At 37.3% G+C, this 15606-nt stretch overlaps 1 protein-coding gene across 2 annotated transcripts in view; it reads left to right on the plus strand.

Moving 5' to 3' along the window:
- The window catches only part of RASAL2 (RAS protein activator like 2), a 362379-nt gene that overhangs the window by 175455 nt on the left and 171318 nt on the right, over nt 1-15606 (plus strand). For both annotated transcript variants that reach the window (XM_021706868.1, XM_008073803.1), the window contains exon 2: nt 2857-2984. In XM_021706868.1, the coding sequence (XP_021562543.1) occupies nt 2857-2984 (128 nt within the window). The remainder of the gene's footprint in view (nt 1-2856; nt 2985-15606) is intronic.

A 15606-nucleotide genomic window follows, 5' to 3' on the forward strand; every position in this document is an offset into this window, starting at 1 on the left:
TTAGCCATAGAAATGAAGACATAGAATGAATACATTTATAGATTATTTAAAAGATCTTATTATTTAAAATGCTTTTTAAAGCCTTAATCCAGAAGTTCTAAAAAGAACAAAAACCATCACTTATTTTTGTTGTTGTTGCTATTTTTCTTTGGTATGCATTCTTATGAAAAGATCTAAAAATGGATATTAAATAGAGAAAAAGACACATGAAGCTATAAAATCTATAGATGACTAAATAGTTTCTTAATTTAGGCAGATAGAATTTTGTAAAGTTTAGAAATATTACTCCCTATTTCATTGCTATTTCATTCTATCTTTAGCACTAGAGAGAAGTTGTTCAGGGTTCCAGAATGCTTTTTAGACATTGTCTTGTTTTCACAATGCCAAGAAGAAACTAGAAAAAGAGTTCAGGTTAGACAGCAAGGCTTTAACAGAATTAGTCAGGATCACACAGGGAAGAATTCAGATTTTCTTAAATTTGATGTTGATACAGATTTATATTTTGTCAGGAAACCTGGCTTATGCTATAAATCCTGTGTTCTAATTTCTATGGGCAGGGTCTGTCAGTGTTTCCTTGCTTTTGTATAGGTCATAAAATTACTTTAAAGGGGGCAGTTTAAGTCACCCATGGCTAATTTATGTAATAAAGTTAGTCATTTGAATGGAAACTTGTCTAGGCCACAAAACCACCATATTTCCACATAAAGTAGGTGCATCCCTTTCTGTTGAAGTTGTCTTGGTATTTGACTCTAAATATAGACCTACATTGTAGTAAAAATTGAACCCATATTTTTGCCCAAATCATGTGAGAAAATTAGTTTTGACATGGCTTTTAAGTATAGACAAGAATATCATGTATGTGTATAAAAGGATTAAGAATCAGCATTAAAGCTTTTCATAATATTTTTGAGAAATTTTAGTCAGAAAAACCTTTAAAATGATTTAAGGTGCAGTTCTAACATGAAATAATTTAAGATGCTTAGACAACAAGGGAAGCGGAGAGTTGAGGCTCGTGAGGGAAAGAGAGTGGGTGTTAAATAGGGATGCTGCAGATGCAGATTGTAGTGCTGTACACAGAACAGAGGGGATAGAAGCAGAAAAACGAGGAAAAAAGAAAATCTAGGCTGGGCATGGTAGCTCATGCTTGTAATCCCAGCAATTTGGGAGACTGAGGCAGGATTGCCTTGGCAACACAGTGAGACCTCAACTCTACAAAAAAATAAAATTAGCCGACTGTGTTGGTACACATCTGTAGTCCAGGTATTGGGGAGGCTGAGGCAGATGGATTGCATGAGCCAGGAGCTAGAGGTTTTGGTGAGTCGTGGTCATGCCACTGGAACAGAATGAGAGTCCCAGTGGGAGGGAGGGAGGAAGGGAGGGAAGTGGGGAGAGAGGGAATAGAAAGGGGAGCGAGAAGGAGGAAGGAAGGAAGAAAGGAAAGAGGGAAGGAGAAAATCCAGTAAACTTCTAGAATAAGTAACATTTCTAGCCAAGCTCTAATAACATTGCTAGTTCTTGGACCTTGAATTATCTTTGTGGGGAGTTGATAAACTCCCCCAAACATGCAGAGTAACAAGTTTACACAGGCTTAGAGAGGACAGGAAGTTAAGCCAGAAGAAACAATGCAGATAATACTGGACACATAGGGGGATGTATGTAGTTCTTCAAAGGAAGACATGTAGCAGCTGACTTGTTGCTGCCTTTCTACAGAACTCCAGTTATAACTGTGCATGTTTGGTTAATTATATAGTATGAGACGTCTAGAAAATTATTTGGATTTCCTTGAAGTCAATACCAGTAATTTCTATTATACTGTGACAGAAGACAAAAATTTTATAGAAAGCAATGATAATGAAAAACACTCACCTAATAGATATGTCTGTGATTTACAACTTTTCTGCTTTCATGAGTGTTTGTTTTCTAATGTCTTCAGTTTGAGTTGCTCTTCTAGCATAATGACTAACTAGTAATAAATAATGCATTTTAAAATAGTCCCTACAGTATATTCCTGAGATGAGTTAGTCCTTAGCAGCTAAAGAACTTTTGATTTATATATATTGAGCTGTCATAAAATACTCATTTAATAGATCTAATGTGTACTTATAAATTAAGATATATTCCAAGTTTCACAACAGCCCAAATGAGTGAACAGTTAATATAAAAAAATGTTAAGTAACAAAGATGTTAGTAACCACTTAGTATTTTATAAGGAAATGAAACATTTGGGAATTGCTAGACATTTTGCTTTAATATTGGGTACCTTCCCGCTAAGAAACATGACGGTAATACTGTTAGGTCTTTCCTTGAGAAAAATGTTTTCAAGATCTTGCTGGCCTCTAGTGGTAATATGATGCTATTGTTTAAACATTCTCAAATTCTTATGAGTGGAAAGCTATTGTAAGGCATAGTCCGCCAGTAACTTTCCTCGCTCAGTTCTGGGTCAGCATTATTCTCAAAGTGTCCACATAACATCCTCTTCTTCCTGCAGACTAGAGGCTGTATCTTATGTTTTTGTATCCGAGTCATACCTACCTCTGTATTATGAATGATGTTGGTTTAGTTCCAAAGCAACCTCATTATGTTAGAGTATATGCATTGGTGATTACTGCACAAGCTTGTACTGATAATACTTCCCAGAGTGTTGCAGCTGTCTTATAGGCAGGTCATATAGCCATTTTTTTCCTATTCTGAATATCAGTTTTTGTTTTCTTAAAAGGAAGTTCTCAGTTTACCACTGAGATTTATGTTTAAACTCACCTCTTTATTAATTGATTTAGAAGAATTTTACATTTGAAATACTGGTTTACTAAGCAAGATAATAATTTCTCACTTTTGTTTTTCCCTTTTGTCACACAGATGTGAAAGGGCCACCAACCCATCATCTGTCTTGTGGTCAGTCACCCTACACTGAGACAACAACATGGGAGCGGAAGTACTGCATCCTCACAGACAGCCAGTTGGTATTGCTCAACAAGGAGAAGGAGGTAAGTTGGATATGATTTAGGAAAACTTATTTCCTTTTCTGAGAAAATTCCTGAAATTACCTTGGGTTTTTTTTTTTTTTTTTTTTTTTTGCATTTTGGTAAGTTACATTATAAAAATAGAGACGATGGATAATGGACTATAGATAAGCCTAAAGGGCTGCTAATGTCATAAAGATATACTATTTCCATGAAGAAGTGAGTTTCATAAGGTAGGGCTGGATTTTCACTAAGGAAAAAATTAGTTAAAGGGATTCTAATTAAGATGAGCAATTTGGAGTGAGAAGGGGTTAGATTATGTAGGCCTGGCCATAAACATGGTCTAGAGAAGCTATTAGAAATTTTATCAGTCTACTTCTTAGCAAAAACAAACAGATGTGTGGGTGGAATAAAGGACCCATCTAAGGGTGGGGAAGCACCCATGAACTAGCAACAGCAGTAAGCAGACCTTCAGGGCAAAGGAAGGGAGCAATCTTTCTGGAACCCAGAGAACTGTCATTGCATGAGAGTGCTGCATGACAGTTGCTGTGGTTATACACAAAAGAACACAGCCTCTATCAAAACAGAAATGGCCAGCAGGGAGGAAGTAAGAGAGAATAAACACCCCAGTTCTCTTTTCCTGCCTCTAACTTCTTGTCACTGACAACTGTTGACCATATCTGACATGAATGCAGGAGAATATTGTTTTTGATGTTTTCTGTAGAAAACACATAACAGGAGAGAGAAGGGCAGAGAGCAGAGTAGATCTGGAGATACAGGTGGAATGTAGACAGCACAGATTTCTAGTTCTAGGCTTACTTTCTATTTATCTAAGTTAAAAAAAAAACTCTTGCATGTATCACATGCTGTTACTACTTTATTCCTCAGACTGTTATAATATACAAATTCTTCCAAATCTAAGTAATTTATTTGCTTATTGGGGGTTAACCAGATAGTTGATATCATTCTGGTTTGTAGGGATATAAAACCATTCCACTCCCAACCTCTACCATATTAAAAAAGGGAATATAATCTTGATAAAGAAGATAGATAATGAGAAGGAAGGAGATTCAACGAAGGAGAAAGATTAATTGTCAAAAATATATAAATAACTAGAAAGATATAGGTAGAATATCCATTCAGTAAGTCATCCTTCCTGAAAAGCAGTTCAAAAGAAGCTATGAACAGGAAACACATTTCTTATTTCTCATATGTGGATCCCTACCTCTCTTTTCTCTTGCTCCTCTTTCCCTATCTATTTTCTTCTCTGTCCCTTCTCTTACTCAGCATTTTTAAAAATATGGTAAAAGCAAGGTAATAACAATAAAGCAATTTTAGTTTCTTCTTACGATTTAATAGGCAGTGCTTAATTTAAAGAGCCCAGCCAGTGTGCCTCCACGAAGAACTTGCTTATCCTTTTTTCTCCAGCCATTGAAAAATAGCCTTCACTTTTGTTACCATCTTCCTATCCATGACCCTTTTCCAGTATTTTAATATTATTAAATTTTATTTTATTAAAATAGTTTAATAAAGGTCACTTTTCTAGAATGTCTCGTATATGTTGCTGTGTTTATATTAAGTAGAAACATAATAAAAATTGGCAGTGTAAATATTAGTATAGAAGGTTTCTAATTATCTGAATTAAATTATTCAAAATGTTCATGTCACCCAACCTACTGTCAGCAGTCTTTTATCAGAGCTGTTAATAAAAAGAGATATGAACAGAACATTTGCCATCTTTTTGCCCTTACCTACATTTTATTCAGTTTATTACTGTAAGAAATGAAATAACCTAAGTATGGCTAGCAGAAGGTCATGAAGCAGGCCTTATCCAGATCCAAGAAACAATTCATTGGTTAATCAGTTGAGTAACCCAGGCCTGGGCACCCTTTTGCCTCATAACTGCCTATGGTAATAATTTTCTTAAACAATATATTGTGTACTTCATCAGTTTCTACCCATCATCATGAGTAGCCCTGGACACCAGGGGAGCCCTCGTCCCTCTTGTTGTGCTCTCTCCATGGCTCTGTAGTTTCCCTTTTCTGAGCCCATCTTCTACATTTCCTTCCTCACCTCTTTGAAACTCTTTCACCGTGCTCGCTGTGGTTCCAGGTCCATCAACAGCAAAAATCAGCATTTCCCCCACCTCTTCTCTGAAGGGGTCCCTTAACTTCTTGGTCTCACAAGAACTTAGAGCTTCCCTGAGGATACTACCATGAAGTTTTGTCAAGGGATGGCTGTTTTTTCTCTCACATTCCTTATACCATGATGTCTGTAATAGGTACCGTCTCCCTTCACGGCTGCTTCCTATCTGCTCACTCTTGTTGGCTCAAAATGTCCAAATTCTGAATCTCATGTTGTAGACATCTCACAACCCACCTTGTCATTTTTTGTTGATTTGTATCCCCTGGGTTGTTTGCATTATCTCCTAGACTATCCCAGTCTTGAGATTTTATGATTCCAATATCCATAGAGGTGACTTTTTTCAACATACTGGCTCTCAGTTCCTGGAATTCTTCTTTTCCAAGTATATTCTCCTCCATCCCATCTCACTGCTACAGTCCCTCTGTATTTTCAGGTCCATGCATTTTATTCTCTAACAGCACCTCATGTCCTTCTAGTTCTTTTCTTCCAACAATCCTTCACCCTTTCTGGGACCTCTGGCCCATTGACCTCTCACCTTTTCTGGTTCCTGTACCTCTGCAGTCCTCTTTCCCTCCTTCATGCAGCCCAAATTCCGTGGCCAGCCATTCTAATCATTTCCTTGCATCATATCTCCTCACCTTTCCCCTGCTTCATCATACACACTTGGCAAAGTGACAGCTCAGTTAAATCCTCCTCCTCATTCAATCTGCCCTGCATCTGCACAGCTTAATGTGTCTGGAGGAAACCACACCACCACACTGAATGGTCTTTAAACTAATGGCTGCCAATCTTCTGTGAGCCCTTAGTGTTGCTTGGCAATCACAAAACAGTGTCCTGGTTCAGTTACTGTCCCACTCCCCGGGGTAGTGCTACACAGTCTATCTGTGATGGTCCACCTTAACATGATCAATAAAATTCAATAAAGTGGATTGTTAAGCAAAAAACACTAAAATACAAGCCCAATTTTTTATTAGATTTAACAGCCATTACATTGCAATTCAATAAATATGTTCAATATAATTAAACCATAGGCTTAAAAAAGGAATAGAATTATAAAAATGGTATATATTCATGGAAAGTAGACTGTACAATGAGGCAAATCCACAGATCACACCAAGCATACTACTTCTCAGTTTCTGTGCTGTTTTGCTTATTAAAACAGTTTGCAGAACAGCATAGTATCCTGAACTATACTTTGAGTAGCACAGTCCAAAATGATTCATAAGGTGATTTTTTCCCCACACCTTCTCCTCTCTCCTCAAACCTCCCATCTTGTTTATTATCCTCACTTGGAGGTGATTCTTATTACTTCACTGAAAAAATTGAAGCACTCAGAAGAGAACTTCTGCACACTCCGTTGCTTTATCTCCCTAACAGCAACTGTTTCCTTATACCCTGTTTTCCCTCTTTAACCATGGTTGAATTGTGTACCATCTTACAATCAGCCCCTCTGCTTGCCTTTTCACTAGCATTACTTCTTGCCTTTTCAGGGGAATATCACTAGCAGTTTTCCCAAGATCATTCCCATCAGCATGCTATTATTTCTCTCATCTGAAAAAAAGCCTGTATTAACTTCACTTGCACCTGCAGTTACCACCCCTTTCTGTTCTCCCCTTTGTAGCAAAACGTCTTGAAACTTCTAAACTCATTGTTTTTTTTTCCTGTTCTCTCTTAAATCTACTCCATTCAGACTCTTAACCAGACCACTCTGCCAAAATCGCTCTTGTTAAGCTCACCAGTGACCTTCACATTGCTGTATTCAGAGGTCAGTTGTCAGTTCTCATTTTAATCTGTTAGTAGTATTTGATGCAGTTGGTCATTCATTCCTTCTCCTGAAATCACTTTCCTTACTTGGCTTCCATGACACTGCTCTTTTGTTTTCCTCTCACCTCTCTGGCAGTTCCTTCAGAGTCTTCTGTACAGATTTATCTTCTCTTCAAATCTTTTTTTTTTTCTTTTTTTTTTGAGTTGGAGTCTCACTCTGTCGCCCAGACTGGAGTGCAGTGGCCATCCCGGCCACCGCAGCCTCGACCTGCCGGGCTCCGGCGATCCTTCCACCTCAGCCTTCCAAGTAGCCGGAATTACAGGCATGCGCTACCACACCCGGCTGATTTTTTGATTTACTATAGAGATGAGGTCTCGCTGCCCAGGCGGGTCTCGAACCCACGGGATCAGGCAATCCACTCACCTCAGCCTCCCAAAGGCGCAGGATTACAGGCTGAGCCACTGAGCCTGCCTTCCTCTTCAAATCTTAACATGGGAGTGCCACAGAGTTCAGTCCTTGTATTTTACTTCCTTAGGAATCTCACAGTCTTAATGATTTTAAATATCTTCTAATGTTGATTATTCCTAACTTTATCTCTTGAACCCACACATCTCTCTTCTCTAGACTCTTGTATCCATCTGCTCATCATATATCCTCACTTGAATATGTAAGAGTCATCTCCACCATCCCCACACTGAAGCCCTAATTTTCACTTCTGTACTTAACAGGGGTCAATCCCATCTCCATGAATGACATCTTAATCCTTTCAAGTTTCATAGGCTAAAAACTTCCTCAACTCATTACTTTCTATACATATGGCTTTGTCAGTATTTCTTGAGTACATCAGTCATGTTCCTCCCTAAGAAAAAGTTTTGGCTTTTTCTTCTGCATGCTACATTCTTCCCTCAGATATTTACATGGCTTACTTTCTCACCTCCTTCATCTCTTTGCTTACTTAAACCTATTTCAAATCACAACTGCTCCACATATCTCCATCTAGAACTACGAATCTAATTACCTGGCTCTAATTTTTTTTTCTATAGCATTTGCCACCTTCTAAAATGCTATATAATTTATTAATGCTGTATAATTTATATTGTATATTACGTATATAATATATGTAAGCTTTGGAGCAAAGGTTTTGTTTTTTTTGTTCTATGATATATCCCCAGTGCTTAGTTTCTGACATATAGGAAACTCCAGTAAATATTTGTTGAATGAATGTTACAAGAGCCAAATTATAAACTTTCATTTCTGAATGTCCATTTCCTTAGTATAAGTTTTAGAGGAGATAGATGTCTTCCATCTTTCCTGTCTTTGATAAATACCCAGAACATGAAACTTAATGCCCTATTTTTGTCTAAAACTAGATAATAAAAAATAGAAAAATAATCCATAAGTTACTTTTTCATAGTTGAATATGTGGTTCCATCTTTATTTATGGAGCATCTATTATTGTGTGTAGTATTGTGGTCACAAAGATGCATTTTTGGGGGATGCATAGAGGTTGTAACCATTTAGAGCTAGATACAAGTGGTAGTAGCACAATATTATGAATGTACTAAACGTCACTGAATTTTTCACTTTAAAATAGTCAATTTTATGTCACATAAGTTTTACCTCAGTAAGTTTTTAAAAAAATTTGATCACAAGGGAGGTCTGAGCAGAGGTGTTGACTGGGGTAGGTTATGGTATGGAGTGGTGAATGCCAAAAAAAGATTGTACAGAGAAATTTATGCTTGGGACAAAAGAGAGCTGATCAGGAAGAAAAGAAGAGAAGGACATTCTAAGTATGGATAAGGATATAAGGTCAAGACACGTGTATATCTTTGACAAACTGCAAAATGTTCAGACTTCTTGGAGTATAGTTTGCAAGGGGAAGAGTGACAGCTAGCAAGAATCAGATAATGAAGAACTTAAAGGGCCGTGGTAAGAAATTTAGACTTCATTCTGGAAATGATCTGAACTAGAGAAAGGTATGTAGCAAGGAAATGACATACTCTACTGATTATGTGAAAAAATTGAGGAAAGAGATTGGAAGCAAATAGATATGTTTGGAGATTATCACAGTACACCAGGTGAGGATTGAAGAAGGAATAAGTTTACAGCACAAAAATAGTTTAATGCCTCCAGACAGGTGGTTATGTTCTGCCATTATTAAATTGGAAATATTGAATTAAATCTTTAGTAAAAAATGTGAAGCCATTGCTGTAACTGCTACTTAAATGATAAACTTAGCCTGTTAATTTCACCACAGGAAAATATTGGAAATTCATTTTTTTGTGGAAGGACCAGAATATACTGTTGCTCTTCTACCTTTTACCCACACTTAAGAAATATGAGTATAATTCTTACCCTTGGAATTTTGCATTTAATGATTTAGTATTCCCTGAATGAGTTTAAGGAATTTCCTGCTAAAATTACCCAAAAAAGGTTGTTTTAAACTCTAATCAACTAATCATGAGGGTGTTTATTTCTGTGTTAGAAGGATTAATTAAGAGGGTTCTATAAGGATTTAAACTGAATCCTCAGCCAGGCTCTGCAGGAATGTGGGAGGAGGATTATATTAGTCTAGTATCACTCATGTATTAAGTCAGTGTGTGGGATCTTTTAATGCTCTCTCTTAACTCTGCATGTTTCTTGTCAGATTGGGAAAAAAGTCTGTTTGGGGGATACACATGGCAAAAGTATAAAATATACCAATTATCAATTTGAGAATATAGCAGAAGGGTAGATTTGGGCAGAATGCTGAAAGAGAAACTTGCCAGGAGTGTCACCTTGAGAGATGACACATTGATTCAGTAAACTGCTTTATGCAAATTGTGCCCAACAGACATTGCTTATGTGTTATGAAATATAGTTCTCTGCCTGGGTGCCAGGGAAGGCCCCTTCTGGCTTGGTACCAACTCAGTTCAAAGAGGGCATAGGAGGCCGCTTGAGTTCCGTTTTGCTTGCAAGAGATAAGACCAAATAAACTGAAGATTAAGGAGTTGAGGGAAAATGGTAGAGAAGACAAACATGAACCCCTCTGAGGTGCAGCCATTATAAAAATACAAAAGCAAGCTGAATTTGTAAGTTTCTTTCTTTTGGCAACAACAAGCCATGAGGACAGGGTAAATTTGACTCCTTTTTTTAAAAAAATGCAAACTCTACTTTCTGCATTTGGTATTTTAAGGCTGGATGATAGTCTAACAAGCAGCAAGGTATTTAAAGTAATGGGATTTTAAATATTTAAAACATTTTTTCTTTCTTTTGGAGGGCAGATACACTCAGATATATTGATGAAAATCTAAAAATAGCAGTTAGGCTTTGTGCAAACAACTAAAAATGAACTGACATTTATTCTGGGGCACACTACTCATGGTATATTTCATTCAGAACCACGTTCAAGTTATTCAGCAGATATATAATGCGCCTCTGTATGTGCATTTACTATGTTAGGAGTTACAAAGAATAAAAATACAGTTCTTTCCTCTCTCACCCTCATAACAAGTGTAGTAGTGCAAATAAGACAAATATTTGTAAAGCACCATTTGAAAATAGCACAAGTAAACTGGATAGAGAAATCCATTTTTTCTTAAGTACTTTGACCTATGTCATTAAGATGCTATTGGCAATGGGAGATTAGCAAAGGAAATTTAATAAAAGAAACAATGTGATTAACATTAGGTATTATGAATATTAATCTGTAGGACATATTGGAAGAGGGAGAGAGAGGTAGGAAGGAGACAGATCAATTAGAAGACTACCACTTCTCAGATCTAGAAACTTGGGTGGCTTCCCAGTGCTCCTTGAATTATGCATAGCCTGGTATTCAAGCCCTTCCAACATGCTCATAACACATTTTGATGTCCTACCCTTCTTCTCTTAAGAGGCTCTGGCTAATTTGGTCTATTCCCTGTTCCAAAACAAAAATAGGCTGATGTTACACTTTTTTTTTTTTGCCTAAAATGGCCCCCATCTCTATCAAATATTCATTCATTCATTTGTGGGTTGGAGGTATTTTAATGTTTGGGAATTAACTGTTAAAATATAAGCTGTTAACTTATATGGGACTAGTTGCATAAATGAATAATTATAATTCAACACAATATCTATAGTGACAAGGAAAACTATGTTAGTGGAGGAACCAAAGGGAGGTGTATGTTAACCGTCCCTTTTGGGATTGCAGGAGATTCCTGGAAGAGGCAATGCCTGTCCTAAACCTTAGGATGAATAGATGCTTACCTGGCGGGTATCAAATAGAAAGGACAGTGAGGGAGCATTTCTGGCTGAGAGAAAAAACTAAGCAACAGCACTGAACTATAAAATCAGCAAAATATTAGTGTGTTCCTCGAGTGGAATCTGATGCTGAACACAAAGACAGTGGCCAGATTGTGGAAAACCTGGTATAATACGTTAAGGAATTTGCACTTTATAGGATAGTAGTTTTTAAACCCTCTTTTAGCAGAAGTGCACTTTCTTTTTGGAAAGCTTGTACAAAAACCCTGTATACTTAGATACTGCAGATATGCTCAGAATTATTTTCTAGTTGAAGCAGAGAACTACCTCCCTGCAACCCCATGTGCCTCCACACACAGACATACCATGACTTCCATGAAATCCACTGCTGGGTACAAAGGAGAATCACTAAAGGGCTTTAAGCTTCAGAATGACATGATGATAACATACACACACACATACACACACACATGGGGTATCCCAAAAAACCTGGAATTAATTTATTAAAAGTTGTGTATTTATTCTTACATGTTTAAACTTCAGCCACATTCAAAGTACTCTCCATTTGATTCAGTACACCTATCAAGATACTTTTTCCACTGCTAAAAGCAGTTTTTGAACTTGTCGATTTTGATGTCTTTTAGTGTTTCTGTCATTTTATGTTTCACCTCTTCCACATTGGCAAAACGTTTCCCTTTGAGAACATTTTTCTTCTGGGGAAACAAACAAAAAAAATGTCGCTCAGAGTGAGATCGGATGAGTAGAGAGAGTGGGGCTAGGGGGTCATGCTGTTTTTGGCCAAAAACTGCTGAACACTCAGCTCAGTGTGGGCAGGTGCACTTGTAAATCACCCATCATGAAATGGGCAAACATGTTGAAATAACCTCCAAAAAAATTCACTGAAGCTGAATGCAGCCTCTCACATTAGCTGGTACGCTGATGTCAATGGGTTTCTAGAACACTTACCTAGCAGGGGAAGCCTGTACTATAAGGGACCCACCCTGCAAAATGTCTGTTTGTGGGGGGGAAATCCCCATTTGTGTGTGTGTGTGTGTGTGTGTGTGTATGTATGTATGTATATACACATGCACTATTTTCAGACTTTGGACAACAGGTGGCCTGTCACTGTGATGGTCACCATTGCCCCAGATGTCTGCTATGTATTATTTCCTGACTGTGGTGCAGTAATCTGAAGTCTAGGTCAGGCAGAATACAATGGTTTCAATGAGGAGGCAGACAACAGAATTCTGCATCTGAAAGGTCTGGAATCTGCTGGGCAGGATACCAGAGAGTCTTTGGCCCAGGACTGAATTGCACATGTGTAGGGAAAGACTACGCACGTTCTCCAGAGAGCAACTGATGTGTAGTGAACAGAATAGTGGTCATGCTGAGCAGTGACAGAGGCCTGACCCTGCCAGTGACAGACTCAAGAAAACCTTATCACCTCAGGAGTCCAGCTGAGAAAGATCCAGAAAGATCATACCTCAAAAATGCAGAAATTGATGTTTAGTAAAGTTAAGTGATTAACTTATACCTCCACACTTAGTAATGACAGCCAAAGATTAATAAGTGAATAATTAGAGCTGGAGACATTGAGTATAGATAAGTGGTTCTCAACTTTGCATGTTTCAAATGTCTAGAAGTGGTCTAGCATCGGAATTTTTTTAAAACCCCCCAGATGATTATATTTTGCAACCAAGGTTGAGAATCTCTGTTATAGATGTCACTTTGAGATGCTGAGCCATGATAAGAAGGTTCTCAACCTTAGTGAGCATCAGAACCAGTTGGAGCCTTGTTAAAACACAATTTGCTGGGCTCCACCCTCAGTTATTCAGTAGTTCTGGGGTGGCACCTGAGATTGTGTGTTTTTTACAGGTTCCCAGGTGATGCTGATGCTGTTGATACCTGGACCACACTTATTTTGAGAACCACTGCCTTAAGGAGACAAGAATGTTGACGAATTATTTTTTCTTTCAGAGGGTTAAAAAGTTCTTTTAGGGATGTACTAGACCTGAGCATCTTTTTAGCATTCGTTAGGAAAGGAAATAACTACAAAGAACTTCCTTATGCTATTAGCATGGTCTTGATTTCCTGTACATGGCTAGCTCCTTAATCTGTATGGGGTCAGATTAAAATTGAAATTCTAAACAATATGTTAGGCAATTTTGTAGAAAATATATGGGTGTATATGTATATACAGTATGTTTCACATTGCTCTTCCATTGTCATGAATGGTTTGGAGTTAACAGACAACTAGGAGCCAGATATCCAGTTTGTTCTTTTTGAGTTGGAGTCTCACTCTGTCACCTAGGCTGGAGTACAGTGGCATGCTCATGGCCACCACAGCCTCAACCTGCTGGGCTCAGGAGATGTTTCTGCCTCAGCTTTCCAAGTAGCTGGAACTACAGGTGCGCACTACCACACCCGGCTTACTTTTTTGATTTATTGTAGAGTTGAGGTCTCACCAAGTTACCTAGGCTGGTGCCGTGAGCTCAGACAATCCTCTCACCTAGACCTCCCAAAGTGCTGGGATTATAAGCTTGAGTCACCACACCCAGCCCAGTTTGACTGTTCCTAACATATCTTAGATACCTGAGATGTCATTTACTCCTTGCTATTTGCCACTTTCCTCCTCTAAAATGGAATGAAAGTGCTTGCTTTTTAAAAACTTGATAGCTCAAAAGATGACTCAGAAACTCAGTACAAGGCCAAAAAAGTTAAAGAAAAATTTCTCTCATGTTATAGAGCTTGAATTATATATAATTTTTATAAGCAACTCAGTATAAACAAGTAAATAAGAACTAGTAAACTAAATTAGGACAGAATAGAGAAAATTGGTCTTCTAAAACATTCTTTTACATGTATACTAAGATTTGTGTACTTCAGCTTGGTTCATTTGAAAGTACTTGAAATGTGATCTGTCCAATTTTAAAGGAGTATATCAATTTTTAAAAAAGATTTGAGCTAAGAAGAAATCTGTAATGTTGTACACATACAGTATTCTTAAGGTAGCTCATGTCTGTAATCCCAGCACTTTGAGAGACTGAGGCAGTAGGATTGCTTGAGTCCAGGAGTTTGAGACCAGCCTAGGCAACATAGCAAGACCTCATATGTACAGAAAATAAAAAAAATTAGCCAGGTGTCATGGCGCTTGCTTATAGTCCCAGCTACTTGGGAAACTGAGGTAGAAGGATTGCTTGAGCCCAGGAGATTGAGGCTGTGGTGAGCCGTAATTAAGTCGCTGTACCCCAGCCTGAGTGACAGAATGAGTTTCTGACTCAAAAAAAACCAAAACCAAAACCAAACCAAACCAAACACACACACACGCACACACACGCACACACACAAATTCCTAAGAAATGCAGTTTACAAAAAAAGTCAACATTATGTTCCCTTATATCCTAAATGAGGAGTAAAATGCCATAACTTTTAAAAATGATACTTTGAATAAAACCTTTTATCATATTTTAAGTTTCAATAGTGGGAAATGAAGAATCCACATTCAAACTTAGAGAAAATAATTGTGAGCAAATTTTAGTCCCAAACAAGAAAGTTTATATTGTATTTATTATCTCTTTAGATATGGTGGATACAAAATATATGATAATAAAAGGCTTTCTTACTATTTCCTGAATATGACCTTTATAAATTTCAATTTCAAGAAAAAAATTATTCCCTTTTAAAACACCATAAGAAACTACCTTTTTTTTCCTATATGGTTTAGACCTTTATTATTTTAGATAATAGTAAGCATTTTAGAACTATTATTAAAAGAATTACGTTTATTTAGATTCAAGTATTTGCTCAAAGAGCCATACTATGTTTTCCAAACTTACTGTCAGTCTTTGTACTTTTAAGGCAGGTAGCGGATACAGTTTTTGCCTTTTTTTAATAGGAGGTGGTCATTCAGACCTCTAAGTGATACTCTTTTAATTATTTAAGTATAGATAATAAAATTTCCATCCTGAAAGGGAGGGATGACTTAGATTACTGTTTGTGAAGTTTTATATTACAGGGTACTTTTGTAAGAGTTCATGTCTTTACTGATGCTATTTGTTGGTCTCAGCTTATTTTCAGAATTTTACCTTTCTGAATTCTGTCTTTCTGTTTCTCAATGTGCAAAGAGTAACCATAGTTAATGTAAATGAGGAAAAGGGGAAATGTTTGTTCCTAAAAGGAGTGTGAGCAGAAAGTGTGTATGGAAACATTAGGAACTTGTTCCTCAGATTCTTAGTAGCAGAGAGAGTGAGTTTCCCTGGCTCTCATCTCCTTGATCCCAGTCATAGAAGTTAGATTACTGAAGCTGTGCTGAAGGCATGTCTGCTTAAACCTGTATCTGTCCCAGTTTTGCTGGATCAATTCATGTTATATATGTCCATTGTAGTCATTTGTAGAAATAAATCATTCTCCATCTTGAAAGGGGATAATAATAATACCCCCCCTTAATGTCACACATGTAAATTCATTATACTTGCATAATGTAAGAACTCAGTGTTGGTTATTATTAGTGAAATT

The sequence above is a fragment of the Carlito syrichta genome, unplaced genomic scaffold (genome assembly GCF_000164805.1).
Source record: "Carlito syrichta isolate Samal-C Ts95f unplaced genomic scaffold, Tarsius_syrichta-2.0.1 Scaffold316187, whole genome shotgun sequence".
NCBI classification, from domain to species: Eukaryota; Metazoa; Chordata; class Mammalia; order Primates; family Tarsiidae; genus Carlito; species Carlito syrichta.